This window comes from Mustela erminea, chromosome 4 (genome assembly GCF_009829155.1).
Source record: "Mustela erminea isolate mMusErm1 chromosome 4, mMusErm1.Pri, whole genome shotgun sequence".
NCBI lineage: Eukaryota > Metazoa > Chordata > Mammalia > Carnivora > Mustelidae > Mustela > Mustela erminea.
Genome location: NC_045617.1, coordinates 127067291 through 127095188, shown reverse-complemented (window position 1 = coordinate 127095188; position 27898 = coordinate 127067291). Strand labels below are relative to the sequence as shown.

The 27898-nt window shown below is 41.1% G+C and overlaps 1 protein-coding gene and 1 long non-coding RNA gene across 3 annotated transcripts in view; one reads left to right on the top strand and one right to left on the bottom strand.

The window, feature by feature from the left end:
- The window catches only part of MYLK4 (myosin light chain kinase family member 4), a 78802-nt gene that overhangs the window by 1243 nt on the left and 49661 nt on the right, over positions 1–27898 (top strand). Inside the window, exon 2 of the mRNA XM_032340949.1 lies at positions 299–569. Coding sequence (XP_032196840.1) covers positions 299–569 — 271 coding nt within the window. The remainder of the gene's footprint in view (positions 1–298; positions 570–27898) is intronic.
- LOC116589065 lies at positions 499–4054 on the bottom strand. 2 transcript variants are annotated; one of them, XR_004285165.1, is made up of 3 exons: positions 3905–4054; positions 2257–2673; positions 499–555 (listed from the first exon to the last, which is right to left on the bottom strand). It is a non-coding gene; the product is annotated as an uncharacterized LOC116589065 (long non-coding RNA). The 2 variants fall into 2 exon arrangements; XR_004285166.1 differs by having other exon boundaries at positions 2257–2408; positions 3905–3969.

The following is a 27898-nucleotide window of genomic DNA, read 5'->3' as shown; positions in this document are numbered from 1 at the left end:
CACTTGATATAAATCTTATTTTATATAATGAGGGACACAGTCACCCAGGGAAACTGAAGGTTGCCTTTTACTGTTCGCTTTTGTAGGAAAAGGTGGGGGGAAAACCTTTTTTTTTTCTTTCAAAGTTCCAGCATTTGAAACTTGATATTAACATTGGCATTTCTCTTCCTAATTTTGGATCTTCTTTTCAGTTTAAATAGAAGGGACTTCAAAATTCTCACTGGTCATTTTCTTCAAAAGTCCAATATGTAAGTGATGAGAATTTTGTTTCCTTTTTTTTTTTTTTTTTTTTAAACAGTCAAGAGGAAGGCACGCTCAAAGCTCATGATTGCGTCTTAATTTACAAATCAGAGACAGAGGGAGATGAAAACCACACTCCAGACAGTAACTTAATCGGACTTACCACCAAGATGTTAAAAGTGAAGAGGCTGGAAGAAATCAACACATGTTATAATAGTAACGAACTGGAGAAAATGGCCTTCTTCCACTGCATGGAAAAGGTTGAGAAAGTGAAATGTTTTCTGGAAGAAAGTTCTAGTGAACAGGACACAAGATCTGGAAAGAATGAGGTAATTATGTGGTAAATTAGTCTTGTAAAAAGTATCAGTTCTACTTTATCTATTTTTTACATGAATCAGTAAATGTAGCCATTTAACAGACTAGTCAAATTCTATTTTTGTCGCTTGTGTGAAGAATTAAGGAAATTTTATGGTTAAAACATTTTTCGTTGCGTTTCCCTGAGGATTACGTGTTGTAGATTATACACCTGAGGTTGGCAAGCAGATGCCTTTGAATGTGCATCTTTACCAGCAGGCTTCTCTTCATTGTGGTTAGTGGCTTAGACGTTATGAATGAGAACTTCTGGAAGCACACATTTCTTGAGCAGGATCAATTACAAGGATGGATCTGGGTGTGAAATTCAGAGAAGCACTATGAGGGGCACAATTGCTCTGTAGAAGAGTTTCTAATTTTCTCAAGACTTTGAGTTCCTCACAGATTGGGTGGCATAACTGTTGACAGTGACAGTCAGTGACGGGGACAAGCAAACCTTCCCTGAAGGCTATGCCTGGGTCCTCAGATGTGCACAATGAGGTCCTGAGCCTGATTCTGACTACTTGATCTTTGGCAAGTTCCTAACCTCAGCCAAGATGCTGCCTCATCAGAATAATGGGTTGATGACTGTTGAGGAAGCTAAGTGTGATAATGTATATAAAGCACTTAGCACAGTGTCTGTCATCATGATAAGCATTTGAGAAATGTCATCCAGCAGCAGTCTCCTCTCCTCTCTTGGCTCAGTCAGTCCCACTCATGGATCCCTGGAAGTGCAGTTCCTGGCCCGCCCAGGGTTGGCCTCACAGCATGGTGCGTGTGCCTTTCTTCTAGCATATGCTATTGTTTTGAATGTCTGTCACCTTTCTCTCAACAGTGCTCTTCAAGGTCAAGACCTTGAATCACTTGTGCTAGGACTTTCCTGGTAACTAGCACAGAAGAGGTCCCCAAAATGTCTGTGGAATGAACAGATCTGTGGAAGTGAATTCTGCATTCTGGCTGAAGGCTAGGAATGAATATTTTAGATCAGAACAGGTGGTTCTTATAGGTAGGATTGGGAAACATCCTTTGTCCAACTACTGTTCTTAAGAGCACTGTTCAGATAGGGAGGGCATTTCTAACTGTGTCACGGACAATGAAGCAGGGCCATTAAGTAACTAGGGCAGAAAAGTCTTCTCACTGTCAGTGAGTATGAATGATAAAATGTGCTGGAGAAAAGAAATGAGTTGGGTTGAAACTTAGGTCTCTTGAGAAAAGAAATTTCCATGGACTAAATGTAAGTCCCATATGAAGGACTTCCTCCTTAGGGCTGTTTTGATGCAAAATGAATAAACAGAAGGCTTCCTTTTTCTGTTCATTAATTTCTCTAGGACAGAGAAGACAAAACAATCTTATTGGATAACTTTGAAATAACCAGCTACTGGTAATAGTTTATATGAATTCGATTATTTTTCTAGAACTGTTTTTCTCTGGGTTCTGTGGTGTAATTTTTAGAAATAAGAATTATCTTTGAAGAGTGAGGGGGGTGCTAAACTGGAACAGAAATGTTTTAAGGAAGAATTGTTTTCATGATAAACTGCTTCAGGATATTTGAAATCAAATGATCGGGGCATTAAATATTTTAGGATATTTTTGAGGAAGAGCTTGAGAATGTTGCTCCTCAGAAAGGAGCGTCCTTAGCACTTGGTCTGATGTCCTGCATCTCACCTGGGCTTCCTGGCCTCAATCCTGCAGTCAACGCCACGCAGAAGGTGGAAAGGAGTGGCTGGAAGCTCCATAGGTCCCATTCAGCTTCTTCTTTGTTAATGGCGAAGGGCCCAGAGATGTCAGCAATAAATTTCCCTGCTCTCTCTCTGGCCCTTTGGCAGTGGGATGGAACCTGAAGGGGAGACACAGAGCTCTTCTTTCTGTGGCTGCCAAGGTCATAGTCCTGGAGGCCCTGGCCGGCCCAGTCAGTGGGTGCCAGGATAGGCAGCGGGCCCTGGCCGTGGGTGGGTGGAGAAGGGCTTGCCAGCAGCTCAGATGTCTGCAGGTCTGCAGACAGAGCTACACTGACATGTCTCCATCTTCTGCTGGGGCCACAGTAAATCTTTACAATATCAGTTGTCACTCTTCAGGGATGGTCTAAAAAAAAATGCTTGCCATAATGTACCATCAGTGAAGAAAATTTATTCTCCTTTCTCTTTTTATTCCTTCTCTTTTTGAGAAGATTAGCATTGCTAATCACAGTAGAAAATGTCACTGTGATGCACTGGAAATAATTTACTCTGAATTTCGAATACTCTAGTGATGTGGAAGCTTTGTTTGGAAGGCGTGAAGTACAATTTCTTTCTGGAAAGGTCTTTGCTCCCTAGTCCAGGCTGGTTTCGCTCAGATTCCTTTATTTCCCCCTTATCTTAACCAAGTTTTTCTATTTCACTTACTTCTCCTCCACTAGATTAATTTTAACTATCTTTTTTCTTTTCCTCTACTTTATTTTTTGTTGAATTCGTCAAATGCCACATATTTTACTTTTCTCCTATGGTTTGCTTACTTTCTTTTTCTACTTCCCTTTTTATTCTGTTTTCTAGTGACTTTTCTCGTTGCATTATTTCTAGAGGATGGTTCAAAATCAACTAAATAATGCAGAACTTTTAAAAAGTTTATAGCAGAGATGCCATAACAAACAAGGTCTAAACCTACATAATATGGTGTTGAAATAAAGTAAAACACAAAAAAATTAATCTGCTCCATACAAGGGATGAGCTCAGTAGCGAATGTTATATTATACTGTTATATTATATTATATGATACTATTAACTCATAGATGGTAAATGACTCTCATAACTGTAATTAGCATCATTTTTGTAGAATCAAGTCCAAGTTTTCTTCTTTGGTTAGTTTCTTATTACCTAGATGAATAGCCCCTTGCTATACTTGTCTTAGATATAACTTACTGTTTAATACACAAACTTCTCTTGGATATAATTTACTGTTGAATACACATACACACACACACACACACACACACACACGTGCGTGCACACACTTGTTTAATAAAAGACAAAAGGGCCAGACAAGCAGGGTTCTAATCTCCCAATTGGTTCTGTCCGCCTCCCTTTGCCTACTCCCGCTTATGAAACATATATCTACTTTCTATGCCCAAGGTTATCTATGTTTCCCTCCTTGTCCTTTGCTCTCCCTCCCACCTGCCGCCTTTCTGTAGAACCCTGTTCCCATCCTCCATCTGAAAGGCACGGTCCCAGCCAGGGGAGTGAGGCAGAGCTGTGGAGGTAGAAATAAGGATGACTCTACCAGAGGCAGCATCTTAAATGCCTGCTACAAAGGCTCCAAAGGCCAAACAAAAAATATTTACCGACAGGATGTGAATAGCACTGAGTGGGTTGGAGCAAAGCGTGGATCTCCCTATGTTGATTGCAGTTGGTGTGCTTAATAGCAGATGGCATTTCCTGACTAACCACTGTGAAATTATACCACCAGCGGTGCTCAGAATGACTGACGTGGATATCAAAATACCACAGCCGAGGGCGGACGTTTTGTGATTTTTAAAATTGCTTTTCCCCACCCGCATCTCTTTGCTCCTTTGCTCCGAAGGGCAGGAGAACGGAGAACGCTCCCTGGCGGTGGCCCAGCCAGTGGGCCAGAGGCCCGTTTCTGTGGTGTTAATCGTCCTTGAACTGGGGACAAGTGCATTCGAGTGGGTGTACCTTGTCACCGACGTGTCTGTCTCTGCCTCTACACCTGTTTCAGATCTGTCATGCAGGCCATCCTATTTTTCCTTTTCAAGAGGCAGATTGTCTGTCGATCGTGTAGCTGGAAACACAGATCGCAGGGCCCCGCGAGAACCCTCTGCCATCGGGCAACGCCTGCTCCTCAGGAACAGGCATGTAAACAAGCGTGTGCTTGAGAACGTGCTCGTCGTGCTAGATCAGGCAAGGGAAGGAGCATATAAGCCAAGTGGCTTCCATAGCCGCTCCCCGAGAATGGACTTAGCACTTAGAAGAAAAGACATCTGGATTGTAGGTAGCGCGTGTCTTATCTCGTCTTCCTTACTCTGGCGTGTGTTCCAGTCCGTGATGACACGGGGAGGCCACAGACAGGCTCCTGCTCTGGAGGAGACGCAGGTAGTAACATCGCTTTTCACTAAGATTCATTTTACTGTTCTATTTACTGTGCTATTTCCAACCAGGGAGCGGTGCTTGCCAAAGGAGACGGAATGCATGCCCCGTCTTAATCCTTGCCTAAGACTACCGCCTTCGGAGGGGTTGGGATAATAATAGTGGCATGTGGCACATTTCAACATTCCACACACTTGCACCAACTTTCGGGGAACCTCAAAGCAGCCGTTCCTGCTGCATGTTCAAGTCGGTGAGCTATTTTTGTTTTCAGAGCTAAATAATGTCAATGGCTCTCCATTCCCATACTACACATATGACTTAATTATGAAAATAAAATGACACGAGAGCAAAACTCTGTCCCCTTTATCATGTCTATGGTGAAAGCAGCACATGAAGGGTGGCCACCCCCCCTGCGGGACCCCACTTGCCCAGCCTATATGCTCTTTCTTTGGAACCTTGCCAGATAATGCCTCTCACGTGATGCCGCAGCTATTCCAGGAATGGAATTCAGTCAGGAGAATAGCCCAATTCTGAAAGAAGAGAAATAATTCAGATTCTAAGGATTTTAGCACCTCCCAAGAGAGGGTATTTGCGTCTGGGAAAACAGCTCTTTCCACAAATTTAATTCTTTTATCAATTAGCATAAGATACATTATTTTAATGACAGTATAAAACTGTTTGGAAGAGACTACAGAAACAAGCCTGGTTCCCAGGAAGGGGATGTTCAGCAATGTCCCTCCACTTTTCCTGATCACCATCTACTCTCTGTACAGAGCTTTTAGGTTTTTCTCCCCCTAGTGAAACTCCTCCCATTAAATCTTTTTTTTTTTAATATTTTATTTATTTATTTGACAGAGACAGAGAGAAAGAGAGAGAGAGATCTCAAGTAGGCAGAAAGGCAGGCGGAGGTGGGGCGGGGGAAGCAGGCTCCCCACTGAGCAGAGATCCTGATGCGGGGCTCAATCTAAGGACCCTGAGATCATGACCTGGGTTGAAGGCAGAGGCTTAACCCACTGAGCTACCCAGGAGCACCCCCTCCCATGAAATCTTAACACCACCGATATACAGTATACCTGCTTACGTATTACAGGTATGTCTGTGCTTTATACTTAAAAGGAATACTTTTTTTCCACCCCACCTAAAGAAACAATTTTACCCCTTTGGGGGGTGATACTGTCCTTGTTGAGAATGCATGATTTATAGTTAAAAAAATTTCTTCAGGGGAGTTGGGCATATATCCCTGTCCCTATACGTGCATGTAGATGGCTTCTTTATATTTACTCAACAAGGAACTGCCCCCTCAGCATCCTGATGGTGTTGGAGGACTGAGAGCTCCAGGCATTGGACTTTCATAACAGCTCCCTTTCCAGGGAACCCTGACACAGTCAGTATTTCGGGGACCGTTAAGTTCACTTTCAGAGGAATTGCCAAACCTTGGAATGGTTTATTATCTGATCTATCTTTGTTGAGGACAAGGTAAAAGAGATGGGAGAAAGATAGATAGGCAGGAACAGACTTCTTCTTCTTTTTTTTTTTTTTTAGTGAGAGCATAAAACATTCTAAGTCTCTTTGGGTCTGACCTATTGTCGCCATTAGGTCTGTGTTTTCAGACTCGGTCAGTGTTGTCCAAGCATTACTCATTTTTGGCTGCTTAACACATCTCCTATGGGAAATACCATGAGGGTTTTCATCTTCTATATGGGAAAAAATGAGTTATTCACCCAAGCTCTCAGAATGTAGCCTTCTTACTATTTCCCAATGACAAGGTCAGCAAGATATATGTGCTAATTGGGAATGTTGTGGGAATGTATTTCAAGGAGTTTTTGCAACTTTTTAGTTGTAAAGAAAATGTCTCTTAAGTTAGATTTTTATAACGTATCTTACTGCTTTTCTCTCCCCATTGCTAATGGTTATTTAGAAATATGGATAACCTATTGTCTTAGAAATATCTAAAAGCACAGAAGTTTTAGGAACTGCCTTTTCCAAAGGCATCAGGAGATCATACTTGTGATGTTAGTGTACTCTGTATCCATAGGACATAAAACATAGCATTGGCATACAGGTATAGGGATATCCATAGAACATAAAGGAGTTGAAAGATTTTTCTAATACATTGGGTACAAATGCTTGCCTATGTAAAGCTCTGGGTGTCCTAAACCAAACACACAGAGGAGTCATATTGTTTGTGTCATTTCAGGTTCTCAGAATAATTAAAATGATAAGAGTTTTATGTTATTCAGTGTAATATGAGAAAAAAACTTATTTTCTTTAAAAGTTAAAGCAATATAATAAAAAATATAAATATTGCAAATCAAGTCTTTTCTCTTAAGTAAGAGCATGCTTAACATACTTGCTAATGAAATTCCCCTCAAACATTAGAGTTGGGAAAGCATGTTGAGCTCTTAGGGTTTCTCAGACTTCAGGTTTTCAGTCCACCTTCATGGGTTTCGCTACTTCAACCCTTATCGATTACTATTTTCACATATCAAGTCATTTAAAAAATTTTAGTGAAAGCAACAGCAGAGTGAAATCATGGTTTTGATATGTTTATTCTAGATTTTCAAAGACATAATAACACACACATACACTTTTAAAAATGGTTTATTAGTGTACAATCTAAAATCACCCCAAATCCCTAATGATGAGGTGATCTCACATTAGCCTCTGGACCCCTAGACTCAGGAGGCTAGTTCCGGTTTTTTGCCTTGTGCTACTTGGTACTTTCAAATCTATTTCTCATTTTCTGCTCACTGTGTAGTGACAATAAAAAAGACCAGGGAAACTTGTGATAAACAGATAGCCTTGGAGAGCAGAGAAATTCAAAGTGTTCCTTCAAGACAGTGGGTACACAGAAAACTGATAATAGGTAAAGTCTACGTAGCGCTTCTTACACGCCTAGACCCGTGTTCTCCCTATTGTTGCTCTTTAGGTCCCACCAGAAGGCAGAGCTGAGACAAAAGCATGTGGGTAGATGGTTTGTTTTTGGAATTCACCTCAACAAGGATGAGTAGGGGCCTGGGGAGTGTGAAGTAAAGAAGGAAAGAAGCCCCAACAAGCTCACATTGCGAGGCTCAGCACTGCTGCATAGGATGACCTCAGAGCTGTCCACCCAGATGACTGAGGCGGGCAACAGTGATGCATTGGGTCATCGCCACTGGTCAAGAGCCGTCCCATCCATCGGGTGACTAATCCCCTGGCCCTTTCAGTTGCATATAGGTGACTGTCGGTTCCCAGGGGCATCCCATGCACTTCAACCTCATTTACAACTTTGACTTCGGGAAGAGCGCCTGATTTGCTAGTCCCTTGATTTGGTAGGAATAACGTGCTCCTTTGGATCCCAGCACAAGCCTGAAGCATAATCCATGGCTCATGGGCTTCGTCCACTTGGGGGTTCTGAGGAGCCCAGGTCAGTGTGGCATTTCCATAACAAATGGGACACTAAAGACCTGTGCTCTAGCAAGGAAGATGTGACTCAGAGATTAGGGACCTAGACACATAGGAGCCTTGGTGGTCAGCTCATCCAAATTCTTCTTTGAAAGGCGGACTCAAAGCCCAAAAGGGGTAAATTGGACTTGACCAAGATTCATTACACGGAGAGACTATTCTCAGCTAAAAGCAGAATTACCATCCTAACTGTGTTTTTTCCAAGTCGCTCTTTACAAAAAACAGAAGTTTCATCAGAGCCAGACTTTTTCACGGAAGGGGTGGGCAGCTCTTTCCATGGTGGCTGTGAAGGCTCCGTGTTGGCCATGTCCCATGTGAACACAGCGACACAGGTATCCCAGGCAGGTGCTGGCTCAGCCGGCCCGGAGCAGGGCAGCTTTTCGAGTCCTGCAGGCCTGCCTCGAAGGATGGCTGGCCATCAGCCAGGCCCACTGGCATCTTGCCTTGGCGCCACCTCTTTCTAGGCAGGAGCATCCTGCTTCTTAACTTTCCCGTGCCTCAGGCTCTTCCTCTATGAACAGTTCCCACAAGGCTTCAACTCAGAAGCTGGGCACCAGAGCAGCAAGGTGCCCAGTTAGAAGGCTCAGGTGGTAAGAGAGCAGGTTGAATGCTGCTGTCAGTGGCGGGGTGTCAGGAAATTCTAAAGCAAGGTAGTGGCCTGGCTGGAATGAGGGGCATGTGAGCCCAGCCTCTCCATTTGTCTACCTGATCTTTAGCTTCTAGCATTGGCATTCCAAATGTAAACAGTGAACAAGGTTGTAAGCTTTCCCTGTTCTATTTAGTATACGGTTTGGGGTTTATCTGAACTAATTGGGGTGAGGGATAAGTATAAAAATGAATTACAGAGATAATATTTTAATTCATAAATGTATTTTTTCTTGTGTCCTTGAGAAATGACTCTACCTTCTGTGCAATATAAATTTTTTATAATAGCATTTCCCCGCATCCACCCATATGGTCCTCTTTAAAAAAAAAAAATCTATTTATTTTAGAGAGAGAGAGAGCAGGGGGAGGGGCAAAGGGAGAAGGAGAGAGAGAGAGAGAGAGAGAGAGAGAGAATCTCAAGCAGATTCCCTGTTGAGCAGGGAGCCCCATGCAGGACTTGATCTTATGACCCTGAGATCAGATCAGATCAGATCAAGAGACAGATGCTTAACTGACTGAGTGTCCCAGGAGCCCCCAGCCATACAATTCTACATGGACTTTTGCTCTGCTATTTCTGCAATGCCTAGTGCAGGTATACCCATGGAGTTTTTAACTGCAGAGTTTTGACGGGGCATAATCAACCTCTGACAAGCATTGTGCTATCCCTCTATTCCGAGTATCTGCCATTCCAGGGGTCCCCTTCTAGCTTGGACATCTTTGCTTCTAGCATATATTTGGTCTAGAGGATGGTTTCTGATTCTGAGCTCCCTTGGACACTGGAAGATAAGAGAGGAGGAACTAGCAGGAGCTGAATATTTTATTTGGAGCTTCTAAGTCTCCTAGAATCTGCCAGAGGCCTTTGCACATCCCTGAGTCACTCATGTCCCTTCAGTTCTCTGGAGAGTGCTTCAGATAACATCATAGTGCAGCCCCAGAAAGTGATCATCACCCATTCCAGCCTAAACCCTAAGGAAGGTCTTAGCAACCCTTGGTATTTTCCCAAATTGTCCAAGAAAGAGAAACAGGGGGATGGAACAGGCAAGGGGAACTCATGATGAATCTTGCCTTGTTCAGCACTGTCTTTCACTGGGTCATCATCTGCTAGGCCAGTAGTTCTCCAAGGGACGTCCCTGGACCCCCTGGGGAACCCTAAAACCCTTTGGAGGTCTGCAAGTTCAAAACTATTTTCATAATCATTCAAATTATTGACCTTTTCCACTGCATTGACATTTGCCCTGTTGATGAATAGGCAATGATGGGTAAACTCCTAGCTCCTCAGCACAAAATACGGCAGTGGGACCAAACTGTCCTAGTAATCATAGCATTATTCACCACCAGATGCTCAAAGTTTTTGTTCTGTTTTGTTTTTGAAAGAGCCAGTCTTCCTTAAAAATGTACTTGATGAAACAGGAATGTAAATGTAGTTAATCAGCCCGTATCAAAGTCATTTAGATCTTTGTGTCCATATTCTATATTAATCTACTCAGTAAAGAATTACTGAGTTTTTACTGCGGAAAGACACACTGTTGATTCTCTGGGAATGTCCCATAGTTGTCGCAGGATACGACTCTGGTTTGGAGTGTAGATACCTGGAACTCAAAGACACAAGCAGGGCATCAAAAAGAGGCAGAATCTGATGAAACAAGATTATTTATTTAAAGGGTAAACACAGGATACACATTTAGGTAGAAAATGTCTCTTTCTGTTTAGTCTGAGTTCCCCGTATTAGAGACGTTTTATGTAAGGATCTCCCTTTGGACCCCTTGGCAATCTGTACTTATTTAGAAATTTAAGAATGGATAGTGACCTGTGTTAGGTCCCCATTTTCTTCCCAACCTTCCAGAATAAGCATGTTGAATTAATACGATAATATAGGTAAGTTTCTGAATTCTTAAGGCTGTGTTTGCATTTGACTTTTAGGATTTATGCTTTCAGTTTGGTCTGTTTATTTATTTACTTACTTTATTTAACAAGCACGTTAGTGGCCCTTATTGTGTTCCAGAGCCTGTTCTAAGCAATTTACAAATAAGAACTCACTTAAACTTTGTAAGCACTACCTGATTGGCTCCATGGATAGCACTAATGATTGTAAACACTTATGTTTATTGTGCCCCAGGCACCTGTTAAGAATTTTCATACAGCATCTCAGTTAATCCTCAGTGGTCCAATGCATTTGTATAATTATTACATTATATTATATATAATATAATATATATTATATATATAATATTATATTATATATTATATATAATATTATGATATATTATAAAATAATAAAATTATTTTATAGATAAGTGAGGCTTAATGACATCAGGCACTTGCCCAGAGTTATACCGCTATGTATCATGATATCTGCTGAATGTGTTAGCTTGCCCAAAAACATGAAAAGGAAAATTACATTTATTTGAAGAAAATTTAACTGGAATTTTTTTTTAATTAAATGTGAAATATTTGAAAACAAATGGTCTCTGATGAATTTTCCAAAGACAGTTTGTATTATCTTCACATTATCTGAAATGTAGCTTCCTTTTGGTGAATAGCTTGCTTGTTTGTTCTATTTCTCTATGCAAACAGAGCCAGAGCCGCTAGATTGAAAGCGGTCCAGTTTCTTTGGCGTGACAAAGTGAGGCTGTGTTCTGGAAATGTGAAGTAACAGTGACCTCTAGCGGGAAGAAGTTGCAAAAGTTAACTGTGGCTGGGCAGTGATGTCACATCACTTCAGGCTAATCCTGATCGTAGGGACTGTGTGTCCTGTGGCTGCAGCCATCGGTGGGTGTTGGTCCATGAACACAGCAGAAGCCAGGCGAGAATAGATTGGAACTAATGCTTCTCTCAAACACATAATAAAGCTGGCAAATGATAAGCTAAATCGACTTATTTTATTGTAACAATACAGTACATCACATACAAAATATGTGTTAATTGGCTGTTTTACATGGTTGGTAAAGCTTCTGGTTAACAGGAAGCTGCTGGTAGTTAAGTTTTGGGGGAGTCAAACGTTATATGTGGATTTTCAACAATGCAGTTCAAGGGTCCACTGTGTATGACACAGAGAAAAATTTAGTAACATCGGCTTAATAGAACATGAGAGAAGGAAGAGCCGATTATTTTATTGGACACATGTTACTGAACATGCCACAGGACCAGGCAACGGGTGGCTCATAAAGCCTGACACAGAGACAGTTAACAAAGAGTTATGAACTCCCAAATTATAACAGTTACTATCACCAGTATGACTAAAGGCGCAGGAGACTCTACTGATGTCCTCTCCAGCACCTTCATCTCTTGATATTTCAAATGGTGAATGATAAGGCCCAACTTACCTACCTGTTGGGTACCACAAGAGAAGTTGCATTCTCTACCTCTCGACTCCCCGACCCTGTTCCCTGAAAACCACCCCTGGGCCCAAGCTCAGGAGGGCACACACAGTTTACTAAGAGAGCTGTACATTACTGGGGGTACAGGGAAGAATGGAAACTTACTAGGCATAATATCTAACTCTTAAACTTATCCACCAGAAGATAATGATCTCTAATTGAAGCCTATCAGTCTATTTCCAGTTATTCTATTTTAATACTGTATGTTTGTATGCTCATATCATCTTATGTGGGGTTATTAATATTATTTCCCAACAGATAACATTGGAAATTCTCAATGCATATTACAATATTAAAAGCTCCGAGAGGTCCTCTGTTAAAACAACAGAACCATTTTACCCAGGCCATGGGAAGCATTCAACAAATGTTAGCTGATATCTGAAACATTATTGGCATTCTACTTTATCCTAGAGCTTTCAAAATTTATCTAACCACTGAACTCTTCTGTTTCCTGACTCATCTTCACGTCTCAGGATGCCCTAGATGCACCTTGGGGAATGCTGGTTTAGAGAGATCCGTTATTGACTCTGGTATCGAATAGCCCCAGATACACATCCCCGTGGGGCCCCTTACCCCTGTGTGACCTTAGCCATTTAACCTGAATCTCTATCCCTAGTTCATCATAATGGGTGAGAATGGCCATCTTGCAGAATAATTGGGAGAGTTAAATTAGCTAATATATCTGTTAACAAGTGGCTTGGTGCCTGGCACAGAGATGTGACCCCAAATTTAATATCTGTTCCCACTTCTTTATTTTCATCATACCTTACCTCATTCTTTCTCCTCTCCTATACCTTTTGAAATCCTTCCTGTCCTTCAAGGTTAGATTCAAATCACACCACCATTGATTCTAATCTGACAGCCCATCTCACCCTGCCCACCAAGTTTTCCTTGACTACATCATTTTAAGTATACCATTTAAATAACATGTGCCATTGGTGTGGATAGTTTTTGTGTCCTTTCTGGTAATAATTTTTTCACAGGTTGGGTCTCTGCTCCTAAAAAGCTGGGACTCCTTCTCTGTGGGGAATCACTCTCTGGATTTCTTTTATCCTTCTTAGCAACTGTGTTGGGCATGTCCATTTTCATTTGTGCTCTACTTATTACCAATACATTTTAGGAACAATTTCATATTTTAAGTCTTTGAAGTGAATTATTAATACGCTTATGTCAAATATTTAAACAAAGCAATGAGTAGAATTCCAAGTAGCAGAATATTTGGAATGATATTGGTGTTGGACATTTCCCCCCAAAGTTCCAAGAGGATGTGCTTGAATAAAATTTTAATCATTTCTAGACTGCCAGAATCAGTTTTGAGAGATTGGTATGATCTGATATACTCCAGCATTCTTCATTTACCCACAGATCAGTGTGTCTGCAATAAGAGAGCATCCATAGTTCTGGGTGTTTCCTGCCTCCTTCCTCTTTCTCTCAAGTCAAAATCTGCCTATCAGCTTGTACCCTGAAATGACTCTAATAAAATTGAGTGAAAATTATTTATAATTATATCTAAGGGGCACTGCATGGATTCTAAAGTCCCTTTTGAAATTAATTATCCAATAAAGAGTAAATTAATTTGAACATAGTTTTTATTTTTTTGTTCCTCTTATATATTCTGATCCTTAACGGTTGCTGTTTATGTGCGATGAAGATGGTCATCCACTACAGATCAGAATCTCATTGTTCAAAGCATGGTCTGTGACTTATCAGCATCTCCTGGGAACTTGTTAGAAATACAGACTCTTAGGTCGCACCCAGATCTACTAAATAGGAATGCATTTTAATAAGTCCCCTAGATGATTCATATGCATATTAAAGTCTGAGAAGCACTAGAATATTCGTTACTCCTAGAACTGAAAAACAAAGGGCCAAAGTTTACTGCAAAAAATTGTTAAAAGGAAAATAAACATTTCCAACTGCACTTATGAATATATGCTTACCTATGTAATATATTTGTATATTACATGTATACATGCACATATATATTCAGGCCATAAATGTCTACATGTGTTTCCTCCAAGGGGTCTCTCTGGCTGCTTCTTGGGAACCAGGCAATATCCCTTCTTGAACATTTTATGAGAATATTTTCCTTGATAAAATAAATATGTCTAATAATAGTTCTTTCCATAAGATTTCCCAGGCAGACAAAATACAAAGCTTGCATTCTGGCCAGTGAGACTAGCTGGGAGAGAGAACCTGTGAAGTGTCAGGAATGGCCTGCTCTCTCTGTGAGAGGTTCACACAGTGTGAGGTTCACACTGGTCCTCTCAGCCATGGGTGCCGGCATCAAGTTCCTTGCTCATTTGAGAGTTTGCAGCCCTCTGATGAGACTGTGCGTCATGGAAATCCCTTGGTCTGCTCTTGTTCGCAAAGCAACAGGTGGTTTAATTGAAAGCCACGTATGTGCTGAGTAAAGGACTAATCCCTGCGATTCTATCTGGTCTCTGAATTTCTTCTTGTGCTGGTGCTTCCTAGCACGTAAGCATGAGCATGTGTGGTGTGGAGCCGCTGGACCCATCGCATTCCACTGGCACCGGTTTTGGGACGGCTTTTGATTCAGAAGCTCTCAGGGTCAAGTGGAAAGATCACTGGTGTCTGGAGTTTGTGGGTCCTTCTGGCCTTTGCCACTCACATTAGATAAGTGACCTTGACTATGTTATGTAACTCTCCAAGAGTTTATCTGGGAGGAGAAACACGTTGGAAGGTAGCATGTCTCAGATGCTCTTGAACATGGGGATCACCTAGGAGGCTTGGGGAGTGCACAGATCCCCAGTCCCCCAAGAGCCACTGATGAAGAATCTCCTGGAGTGGAGCTTGGGAATCTGTTTCTAATCACCCTTCAGGGGATTCTTATGGGAAGTGTGGTTAGCGCTGTTCTAGGGAAACCATTTGACTGACGTCCTGCTCACTTCCCTTCTATCCCTAATCTTATTCATATCAGCTGATTCCGACTGGCAACTGAGAAGGTGATGTTGTGTCATTGCTGGGGGTTTGTTAGACTATAAAAATATATGAAACTTTAGGGGTATCTGCATGGCTCAGTGAGTTGAGCCTCTGCCTTTGGCTCAGGTCATGATCTCAGGGTCCGGGGAGCCCCACATCCACCCTCTGCTCAGCAGGGAGCCTGCTTCCTCTCTCTGCCTCCCTCTCTACCTACTTGTGATCTCTTTCTCTTGGTCAAATAAATAAATAAATAAAATCTTTTTAAAAATATGTGAAACTTTGAAATATCTGGCCTGAGGACTCATCATCCCTACCTCTTACTGTGAAGTTAGTCTTGTGACCACTTCAATTTTCTTGTCTATAGAATAAGCTGGTCATAATACACACGAATGAGGTGATTTTTGTTCTGAGTTAATGCTATATAACTGTCAGCTGTTATTATAGAACTTCTTGAGCCTCCCATTGCTTGTTTGGTTTCTGGGGATTATGAATTCATGGAAAATTGTGGGAAACTATAGTTTTTACATATATATTTCCATTTCCACCATAACTCTTCTTTCCTTGCATCAGTTGCGTCAAGACTAAAATGAGAAATGTTTTGTAGGATTAGAAATTTGGTTCTCTCATACCCAGTGACAGAAGAGAGTGCTGGCTTCCTCACAGTTGTGTAGAAGATACACTAGGTAGTTAAGGTAGCCTACAAAAGAGGATTTATCCAGGATAAAACCAACAGATTAACAATAATCCAATAAGAAGAAAGATATAGTACAAAGGTTTAAAGAAGATTTGAGGACCATTTTGCACGATGTGCAGGCAGGTAGGAAAGTCTGTTCCTGTCTGAATCATTATAATAAAGTAAGCCTTCCTTGAATGTATTTGAGACACTGGATGAAATACAACCCCGGTATTCTTAGCCCTCAACATAGCCACAAATAGATTAGGAGAGCATTTGGGGACAGAGGGTCAAGGAAGGTTTTCAATGAAAGAATGTTTGGGAGGAACAGCCAAGGTCAGGCGGAGTGAAGCCTAAACCTTCTTCAGTGTGAGGTCACACTCAGCAGAAATGAAGCACAGTCCAGTCCCTTTGGCCCTTCCTGCAAAACCCTCTAGATTTTCAGTTTTATGGCATTGGCAATAAAGATTCCACTAACTTCCCGGAATGCTGACTCCACCTCCTCCCAAGACTCCAGCAGCTTCAAGGGTCATGGCCTGGCACAGAATGGCATTCCTGGGGTCACTGCAGAGTTGGCCACTAAGCTCTGTCAAGACCAAGGTCCAGCTCAGGTGGATCCTAGCTGTGTGTGTAAGCCCAGGTGGGAACTACTGTCACCAGAAATGCAAGGAACTACACTGTTCAGCTCAGGCCAGCTGGAAAAGATTTATGAAATGCTTCTTAAGTGCCCAGATACCCGCTAGGCTCTATAGAGGAGGCCAAAGAAATGGGATTTACAGTGCCCGTCACAATTAGCTGTTGGACCTAGGTCAGTTCCTGTAGCTTGCTGAGCAGGTATTTGAAATATGGGGTTAATAACGCTGCTGTCATGCGGGCTACTATGCAGAATACATAGACACTGTGTATAAAGCCCTTAGCATTCTGCCTGATACACACCGAGCACTCAGTAAATGGGAGCTCACGTTAATATTATTGTTACTGTTACTCAAGAGGCTTATCATTTAGTCAAGGTTGAAATGTCTGATTATATGAATCAGGAGGAAAACCAAGCTGGGCAAATTCAAGCATGGTTCTTAGGGGCTGTAATTCTCCAAGCGCAGCTGGCAGGAGGGTCCAGGCTGATCTCCTGTGGGACAGACCCACAGACCTTGGCTGTTTGGGGCTTTCTCTCCTCCCACCTGGGTTTATGCAGAAATGGAGTCACCTGCAGGACAACCTTACTACCATGTAGAAGGGAGCACTCATGGACATCTATTGTTATGATCACCCTCTCCTTGCTGCCTCTTTCCCTTCTATACTGACCCCCTTATGTCTCCAATCTCGGAGCCTTATCTCTAAGTCCTTTTGAAATAAAAGATAAACCAGATAAAATGGGCCCATGAAACTGGAATCGTGGTTTGGAGTTCATTCGTTTTGCCAGTCCTCGCTGGACACCCCCATGCGTGGATGTTGGGTGGGTGGTGAATAGGTGTGGATGCAGCTGTGAGTGAAAGAAACTGTCTCCCCTCTGCCCCCATCACCCCCCAGAGAAGTCGGGCCATTGAAAAGAGGGCTGAGGGAGAAGAGGAGCCCAGAGGCTGGGGGACCGGGCCTTGCCTGCAGGTAACTTGCCTCTTTGAGCAGATGGTGCTTCAGTTCACCTCCACAGACTGAATAAGAATGGACAGAGCTGGGCAGCATACAGGAGGTGCTCAATAAAGGCGAACTGAATAGGTGGACTAAAGAGGAGGCACAGCAGAGGGAGATGGTGGGGAAGGGCTGAGTACCCCTCCAGACCTGCCTGACCGGAGTCTGGGGAGAGAGGCGCTGGCTCCGGAGTACAGATAGCAAAGGGAAGCCTGTTTCCTTGCATTTGACAGCTCTGATTTCCTGCTAATACTCCTACCATTATTTTGTCGCCCCTAAAAGTCAATTCTGGCAATTCCAGGGCTCATTTCTGGGACTTCTTAGAAATGAAATTATACTTGGTGCCATTTCCCTTCCTTCTGAAATTACTATTGCTGTATTTTTAGTATGTTTTAGGGGAGTAAAAAGCATTACTTACCTCTAGTTTTCCATATAACCACTTCTGATGACTACTCCTTTTAAATACCTCTTCTTTTTTTCCAGGCCATCCAGCCTGAATTAACTTTTCTTTAAGAAAAGGCCTTTCGTGGTTTATAAATTTTAATGCAAGATGCTAACTGCCAGGATATTTTTGGACCCCAACCGGGGATTTGACCAGCCTCCCTTAACAGATGAAACGAGGCAAGCCTGTATGCACCTGGACACAGGGGCCCTTTCATCGTTCACTTTCAAAGTCATGACACCTCCTGGTTTTAACCTCAGGACGTCAGGAATTTTCTTTTAAAACCTGTTTCCTGGAAATAGGTCTTTGCTGTGCTAATGGATAATTTTTCACTTCATATTTTTTAAGGTGCATAAATTCTATTTTTTTCCTCTTGCAAACACACACACACACACACACACACACACACACACACACACCAGGGTATGGAGGAGCATGGTAAGAGTCTCCTCTGTATTAAATAGTACAGACCATCCCTGTCCTGGATTTTAAATATTTCATTAGCAACAAGGGATTCTTACACTGCCCTATTCATTCCCTGTTCCCCTCGGACACTGGACTGATTATTTTGATTAAAAGTGCTGAGTAAGAGAATGTGGGCTGAAAATTAGCCTCTTAAGCAAACGCCAGAGCCTTTAACCACATAAGGACCTGCTCCTCTGGCTATTTAGAGTTCTTGGTTCAATGCTGTAATTAAGGAAAACTGATTTTTTGAGACTTGCCCCCTCTCAGTGTTTCCTTAGTCTTTCTCCCCCTGTGCTGGACAATTCTGATACAGAGTCACTTTAAGCTGGGAAAGTACCTTTGTGCAACATTTTGAAAAGAGTTCCCTCTAAGGCAGTAGACTTGCAGGAACATCCTTCTATATGTCTCATGGGCTGAAGTCTTGGTCAGCTAACATCACTTATGGGAGAAGAAAAAGGCATCTGTTCCTTAGGCTTAGCTGCGGGAACACACTGGCTTACCGTCCATTTGCCTCCTGGAAGAGCAGCCTTGTGTGGTGTGTGACCCACATACTGAATGTGCACGTCCGGCTGGAACCAGATCTTGCTCTTAGTCTGCTCTCCATTCATTCTTGTTGAACTGCTAAGAGTTCATCCTTAAGAATGTAAATAATGCATTTGCGAAAGCTTAGTGGGTTTCCTGGGAAGGCAGTGCTTTAGGGAGAAGAAAAGCTAGCGTTTGCCAAATGCATCTCCATCTGGATGGAGGCAAAAAGTTGTCTTGGGCCCAGTGGTCCTGCTGGGAGAAATTGCTTGAGTAACCCTTCTGGGTTATGTAAATAAGAAAATCACAGAAACCACTGCCTCCAAGATAGGTTTCAACAGGCTCCTTTGTAGTTGGGCAAAAACTCCTCTCCCAATGGTCTTGGTGGGTGAATGCTGAAAAATGCCCCTAAGGGGGAGCTCCTAGAAAGAAACAAAATGAGACCTTCGCTTTTCTCCCCGAAGTTATTAAAACACATCTGATGAAGATGAAAGTCTCCAGTCTGGAAAGGGTCCAAGAAGGCCTAAAGAGAAACTCCCCTTGGGGGGGGTCTGGCCCACTGCTATAGGGCAGGGTTGCCAAATAAAGCTTAGGACCCCCAATGAAATCTGAATTTCAGATAAACCGTGCATCATTTTTAGTGTAAGTCTGTTCATGGAATATTTGAGATGTACATATATATCTTAAAGTTACTCATTGCTTATCTGAAATTCAAATTTCTCTGGGTTTCCTGTAGTTTTATTTGCACAGCAATGGGGCATGGCTCACAAATAAGGCTGCCTAGCATGTGTTTGTGCCTGGGGCTGGTTGCTAAAGCCCCAGAACCTTGGGTGTGATTGTGGACTGAATACCTGACAGAGGAGCTTAGCTTGAAACTCCCAAAGGCTGGGTGTTATCAAACTCTTTTTTTTTTTTTTTAAGATTTTTTAAATCTTTATTTGACAAAGAAAGAGCACAAGCAGGGGGAGCAGCAGAGCTAGAGGGAGAAGCAGGCTCCCTGCTGAGCAGGGGCTGGATCCCAGGACCCTGAGATTATGACTGGAGCCCAAAGAGGACACCTAACCAACTGAGCCACCCAGGTGCCCCCAAACTCTTTTATTTTTAAGCTCTTTCTTCAAACATTACATGATTAGGTAGGTAAAAGACTGAAATGGCCCTTCCAGATGGCTTGGTTGTATAGCAAACAGGCAGGTTTCATTGTATCCCCTTTGTCTTATATCTGAAAAACTCCTTAAAACAAATAGGAAGAAACAAAGCATGCTGCTCCGGGACCAGAGGGGACCGGACGGGATGGTACTCCCCCACCCCCTGCCCCCGCCACTCTCTGATGCTACTTGTCAAGATTTTGTGGCACCTGGGTTCCCTTTAAAAATTGAATTAGCCGCTCTACAAGTTACTACGCACATTGCCTTGGATTCATTACTTCACTCTTCTATGCTTCGGCTTTCCTGGGTGTGGAATGGAAGAAAAGTGAGCAAGATTGCGGTGGCTTAAATAAGAGCAGGGCCAAGCCATTGTGAAGTCCTCAGTAAATGCTAGCTAATAATAGTAATAATTACAAGAAGAATAAGTAGGAAAAGGAGAATTTAGGAACCAATCAGGCTACTCTTTTTTTTTTTTTTTTTAAATTTCTGAGCTCTACCCCCTCTACCCCAGACCCATAAAATTAAAATTTCTGATCCTTATATTTAGGTACAACCCCTAGTAATTCGTAGGTATTCTAAACTTTTGAAAACCCTGCTTTTTTTTTTTTTTTTGTCTTTAAAAGGATGCCTGTCTGTGGGCGGCTTCCCACCTGCTTTTGGGGGAGATTGTGTCCTTGAGACTCTGGAGGAGAAGGGGAGCTTTCTAGTGCCTTCCTGTCACCAGCTCGGGGGCAGTGTCTTCTCCTGGCATGCCCCCACTCTTCTCAATTTCCATTTTACCTCGAAAACCCCTGTGGGGCTTCCCTGTACCTTGCTCTTTCCTTGTGTCCAGACTCTTAGATTAATAGAATCCCAAGTTTTTGTGTTTGAGGCAGAAGATTGGATCCACTGTATTTTGTTTTAAAGAGTAGTAGTAATTGACTTCAATTTTGTTAATGGAGCCAGTTCTTTAAGATTAATAAAGATTGCCAAAGAGACCAGAAACAGCCAGTTCTCCAGGCCTTTGGGGTTCCACCCATCTGCCTGTGTCTACACTCTCTGAAACCACACAGTAGACTTGACTAGCGCCACTTTTCAGGTAACAGTATCTGACACATATTTATAATTCCAAAGTATTATATACCACAAAATTGGTCTTTCCTGCTGTAAGATAATAATCCAGTCTTAAGATATTTACATAGAAATTTGTTTCAGCTTGAGTTATCATTTGGTTAATTATATAGGAAAGAAAAGCCAAGGGTGTGAGGGCTGCTTTTGGTCTGGGGTTGCTTTGAGGCACTTCTGCTTTTCCCTCTGCTTTCTCATCTCTTGTAATGGCCTTACAACTCTGGGCAGGGCTTTTGTGTCTTCTAAGCTGGAGTGAGGAATTTTTTCAATGGCTAGGAGAGTGCACCAAGGATGGAATTTACTTAAGCAGACACCTAACACTGAGATCTGGTTTCATGAAAACCACTCACCTGCAGTCTCCAAACACTTCCAACTATTTCCTGGCAAAGGGCTATGGCTTTGTGTGCACAGAGCACCTTCCTTCCTCTCACCTCCTACATCTTCTCTGCTTTTTATTACATCTGTCTGTAACTTGAAACATTGTACTTTTTTGCAATTCTATAGTTGCAGAGTCTCAGTACCACTTTTGGACCTGAACAAGCATTACACGTTTTCTAAATACGTTGGAGATGTTGATTGTTTTTTAGTCTTTTTAGAAATGCCTTAGTGCCTCTCAACTCCATGAGACATTTGATAGTAGGTACAACTGATAAGGAGAGAAGTCAGCCAAGAGAAAAGAGCCCAGCACCAATGGCCACTACTTGCTCCTTGGTAAACTCAATGTTAGTGTCTTTGAAGATGAGACCAGGAATGCGGACCTTGGTATATAAGAATGGACCTTCCAAACACCGAGGTCTTTCCACATTGGAACATGACCGTGAAGCCATGAGTTTGTAGCCGGACAACTATTTGTCAGGGTTTTAAATGAGACACGTTCACATGCCTCTCCAGACTATAGGATTCATCGATTTAAAAAAACATATATATATTGAATGTATATATATGAGATTATTTTGAAAAGTGCTCTGCATGTCAAGATTTAATTCAAAAGATGCTAAGTCTAGCATCCTACTTAGCTACACAATATATTTTTAATTTTAATATAGTTTTAGTAAGCTTGAGTTATTTGTGACATGAGCTTGAACTTAAAACATTATGTTTCTTAATAGAATATGAGAATTCTCCATGAGGATTTCCCTGTCAATCTTAATCATCATCAAGACATTAACTAATTTTTCATTTGTCTGCTGCTGTGCTACATGCAGTGTTTAGAAAGACTACATTGTGCTCTAATATGTTACGCCATCATGATGAAATGGATTCCCTGAAGATCTCCAGTAAATAATGAACTGTGGAGTAGATTCGAATGTCTTGGATTATTCCACAACTGGCCATAAAGGTCTAAAGGATGAATTTCTGTAGTGTGAGTTTACTTGGCAAAAGAAAAAAGAGGTTCTCTTCTTTCCTCCACAATTTCCCTTATGGCTCTCAGTGACCCTTCTCACTTTCGTTTCTCAGCACAGGGTGACTAAGATCTTTAGATGCCTTTCCGCTTGGCTGCTCCTCAGCTGGTTCAAAGTTGGAAAACCCCTTCACAGCTCCTATAGATTTGAACCCTCTGGGATTCCTGTTGTTTTTCCTTAACAAATCCCTAATCCAGAGCAACCCCCCACTGGACCCTCAGGAGCAAGAACGTTAGGATGATGGTGGCTAAGCAGCTGCCAGAATGTCCTTTATGTGTCTACCTCACTAGCACAGGTGCTAAGTGAAAAGGAGAAACATCATTCTTGGTTACAGTGGAGACTAAAGGAGGACAACGTAATCTTTAAGGGCCAGTGTAAAGAATATCAGGAACAGTCCATAGAACTTTGCGTAGAAGAGCCCAGAAAGAGATAGGTTCCCCTGAAAACTAGCAACCTAATGAAAAGTGTCTGTCTAGCCAGATATGACTGGAGCCAGAGTTACCTACAACCCCAAAAGTTCTACCTGAGTGCTTACTGAGGATGCGAAAAGCCCCAACTTTATTAGGTGTTTTGACTAAGCCATAAATGAAGAGGAAATTTGGAGAAAGGATTCTAAATGAAAGAAGAAATGCAAACCCTAAGGTGTCAGTGAGAAAGAAAACCTCAAGATAGCCTAGTGTGAGGGCAGTCATCCAGTTTTACTGAGAGAGCTTTGAATCTTTTGTACTTTTGACTGTTTGAATGCTGAATTGCTTGAGCAAATTTATTTCACTGTAAACTTTAAAATACACTCTTTTTGATGCTGCACAGGGATGAGAAGGCTTACCTTTAAAATCTTAGTCACCTTAATAGTTATTAGACAACACAAAACTTATTTTTTTAATTAGAGAAGTAACAATATGAGAAGTTCATATATCATTGAAAAAATGTGAATTAGTAAATGTAAAAGTGAATTATTAAGGTGATATAACAAGGGCTCAAACTGTCTTGCCAAAATTGGGGCAGCCCACTCATAATTAAAATATTTTACATATAAGACACATAAAATGGTTTTACATAAAAATCTTCATATTTTCATATAATTTTTAAAATATTCATTATACATTCACATAATTTAAAGAGTCATAAAGTTCTATAAATTTTTGGTGATAAACAGTGGTCCCTACCTTTATTCCCCCTTATCAGAGGCAAGTATTTTCATTTGTTTTATCTGATTCTTTTGTTATTTACCTGTCTAAATAACATGCATGTGTTGTTTTACCATTTCATATTTAGGCTTCTTTAATTGAATGCTGTAGAAAGAAAGATAAGAATTAAGTCTCTTTCATCTCCCGCCTCTACCACACACACACACCCCTTTGATATCCTGCCTACTCTCCTCATTCTCCCAACATAATTGTAATTTTTGGTTAAATAAATTTTCAGTGTTTCAATTATGCTGTTTTTGAAAATTCTATACATGACTGAGAGCAATGTAGAATTTCACTGTGTATTTTCATTTCTTGCTCAGCCTTTTCTTTTCCCTGGAGTTAATAGTTGCTTTGATTTTAAAAATTTGTTTATTAAAAAAATTGTCATTAATTCCAAACAAAACTATTCACTGCCTAAATCTTTTCTACAAAATTTCAGATATATTAGGTATCCTATCGACTTTACATTCTTGAAGGAATTTCTCCCAGACTGCTGATCAATCTGAACTTTAATTCGTTCTATGCTGGTTGCCACCTAGGCCTGAAGCACAGTTGATATTCTAGGATTTCTACTCCCGCTCGGTGTAGAGAGATCCTGTCTACTATATTGGGTATCTTCTGGTAGATATCCTTTGTTTTTCTTTCTCATTTTACTCCTTTGTTTAGATAAAACACATCTTCTAGTAGTTTCCTGGGAAGTGATGGAGAGATATAATATTTTGAGAACTTATTTTACATATGTACTTGAATAATGGTTTATCTGGTGTATAATTCCAGACTGGAAATAATTTCTTCTCGGGATTTGGAAGGCATTGTAACTCGTCTTCTAGCTTTCATGTTACAACGAAAAAGTCCCATAAGTTCAGAATTCGGATCCTTTGTATGTGGCATATATTTTTCTCTTTTCGCTCTAGCAGCTGTGACAGACCCTCTATTTTTTCCTGAAATTTGGAAATTTCATAATGATAGGCCTTGTGCAGTTGTTTCATCCATTGTGAAGGATGTTGCTGGGCTCTTACATCTTTCAAGCTGGGAAATTTTCTTGGAAAATCTCATATTTCCTTGTTCTTGAGCTTCTAGTATTTGAATATTGGGTCTCTTAGTCTAGTCTTCTAAATTTCTTATCTTGTCACTTCATTTTTATTTCCTATATCATGCTCTGCTTTCAATGAGACTTCTATATTGTGGAAGTTTTCTACTATCATAGTATTAATTTCCAAGAATATTTTTGAATTCTCTGAGTGGTTCTTTTTTAATGAATCCTGTTCTTGTTACATAGATTTAATACATTTTCCTATTTCTCTGAGGGTGGTGATGAGTTTTTCAAAAAGCTTTCTTTTCTACACATAATCTCTGTTTTCTCCAATTGCTTTGTTTTATTAGTTTTAAATCTCTGTTTTTCATGTTAGGGCAGGGATCCCAAAATTTGTCTGCATATTAGAGTCACCTAGGAAATTTGAAAAAAAGTCCAAACTCTTGGCCACATGCCAGACAACAATTTTTGGGAATAGGACTTAAAGATAAGCACATGTGAAGGTTTCCATGTAAGGTTATGGGGTTTGTGGGACAATTTAAGTTCTCAGTGTTTTCCTCTTTTGTCTTAAGATTCAGCTCTCCTGCATATGCCCAGTTGATTACCACTTATTCATCTGCCTCCAGCTTCCAAAAGTCGATTACTGTCATCTCCTTTCATTTTTTTTTTTTTTTTTTTTTACTGTGTGTTTGTGTTTTTGTCACTTTACAAATCCCTTTACTATTATTTTAAGGGGGTTCAAAGAAGGAGCAGAGTGTGGAGTTAGGAAAATTTTGAATCCGAAAGTTCCTATTGGTACATTTACAAATATATCAGCTGTGATTTCACGTCACATAACTTATTCAAAAAAGGCTATTAGGTCAAAAAACAACCCCAGTTTTCATTAAATATGAGAGCATATTAACACAATATTCTCACAGTAAAACCTCATGTAGTCCAACTTTGCTAACCTATCATTAATGATAACGGAATTGGTTAAAGTTTAACTTTGTTCAGCTTGGCAGGACAGGATTTGCTTAAGAAAAACTACTTTTGTTCTACTTGGCAGAGGGAGGATTTGATTAAAAAAATTAGTGTAAACAAGATTCTAGATTAGCAACCTAGGTGAGAGAGAAAACATTCAGGGATATTATTAGAACTTACACATAGAAAGACAAACTAGTTCTTCTGATTACAAACGCTACTTGTCGATGTGAATCTGATATGGCATGTACTTGAACCATACTTTATTAGCTATTAATTTGTATTATAGAATTAAAAGACCTGGATTAAATTTGCACTTCTTTTTCAACAAATTTCATACTTTTTTTTTAATAGACTTCTCAGGTACCTGAACTTGGAATTGTTAAGAACTTACTCTAATGAAAATAACAGAAAGACAAACTGTGAAATATAACATGTCATTTATAATTAATAAATCACTAAACACAGGCAAGAAATTCAAGGGCTATAAAATGCCATGCATTTTCACAGTCAATTAATACTAAATTATTTGGCACATTCAATTCTGTAGCTGGGTGGGAAAAATTACTATGTTTAATTCCTTTCAAATTCACAATTTTACCTGTGAAACAGTGGCCCTCTTTTCACACTCTAAGGGACTATTATAAAAGATGGGGAAATTGTGCCTCAGCCTTCCATTTCACAGGAATGTTGTTTGTTCTGCTTCTTTTTAATACTACCCATTGCTCTTTTCTTTCCACAGCCCATTCTTTCGTTCTTTCCTCCTGCCCTACCTTCCTTCCCTCTTCCCTCCTTCTGTCCTTCTGTCCTTCCTTCCTCTGTCATTCTTCACTGATAAACACTCAATGTGCTAATCTTTATGCATAAAATTGGAGTGTTTTCTGCCATGTGGATGGATGTGATTCAAAGAAATAACCCAAGATTTAGCTGCACTTCCTGCTCTTTGAAGAGTCTTCTTTGTGAAGAGTGCTGGCTTTCCCTAAGAAGCCCCAAGAATTTTGCTTAAAATTAGCTCCCCATTTCTGCTCACTCCCTGTTTGTATGATGGGTCTGCAATAGCAGTCCAAAGCGATGCCAGTGGAATGGTGGAAAGAGGACCCCACCGTGAATCTAGAGAACTGGACTTACAAAGTCACTTAGGGATCTAATGAGATTAGTGACTTCCAGCCTTATTAATGTAAAAGAAAAAAGGCTCACAGACTCCCTTACAATAGCAGCCATACTTCTGTTATTTCCTGTTGCGAAAATACGTGACTGAAAGCTATTTTTATTCAGCAGTTCTTTCAAGTAAGTCTGAATTTTACTAACCACACCAGTATAAACAAACATTTGAACAATAGTCCCACATTCAGTTTGTGCTATTATTTAGCCAGTATATCACTTAGAAATTTTATGTAGCTTCTAGACAGAGAGCTCTAGCTATGGTGGAATAAACACATACAGATTTAGACCCTCACAATAAAGAAGGCCAGAGGTGTTGGCTTATAGCCAAAGTCTCTGAAATTCTCTGGCCTTTTCTGCATGGTCCCAAGGTGGTTGCTGGAGCTCCTGCCACAATCTCTGCTTTTCTTAGAGCCTGAAGAAGGAGGGGCAATGGAGGGAAAACAAAAATCTTTAAAGCTTTTTATTCTTTTATGCTTATATCTCCATAGCTACCCCATTTGCCAAGGAGGTTGAAAGAATGTAGCACATTATGCAGTAGCTCAGGTATCTGTTAGAAGGGAAGATGGGAGAAGGATGTTGGATAGGCAATCCATGACACAGGCTCTGGACAATGCTTAGGGTACGTATGGAATCATGGGCAATACAGGGGGTTCTCAGTGTATGGGTTGGAGACCACAGGGTAGATGTTTAGGACTTCTTCCATCTTTAACACTCTCTGATACTGTGACATCTTGGTGTGCTGAGTTTAAGGCATTTCTCAGAGGAGGCAGCAGGTAGTGAAAAGAGCACTGAATGCAGAATTAAGTTGTGGCTACGAATTCTAACTATCAGCCAGGAACTTGGGCAAATTGTGTAACTTCTCAGAAGCTCAATTCTTCCCCTACAAGAAGGAAATCAGAATGCTTTCCCAGAGGCTCCCTGTGAGGATTGAGTGAGACTTTGCACAGTGTCAAACACGTAGTGCCCACTCTACGTGACTTTGAGTTGAGGAGTGTAAGGTCATGGTCTAAACTCAGATCTGGGGACGACCAGGGGAATGTGATGATGTGCTGGACTTTGCCGTGAATCCCACTCGGTGGTGCTGAGGCA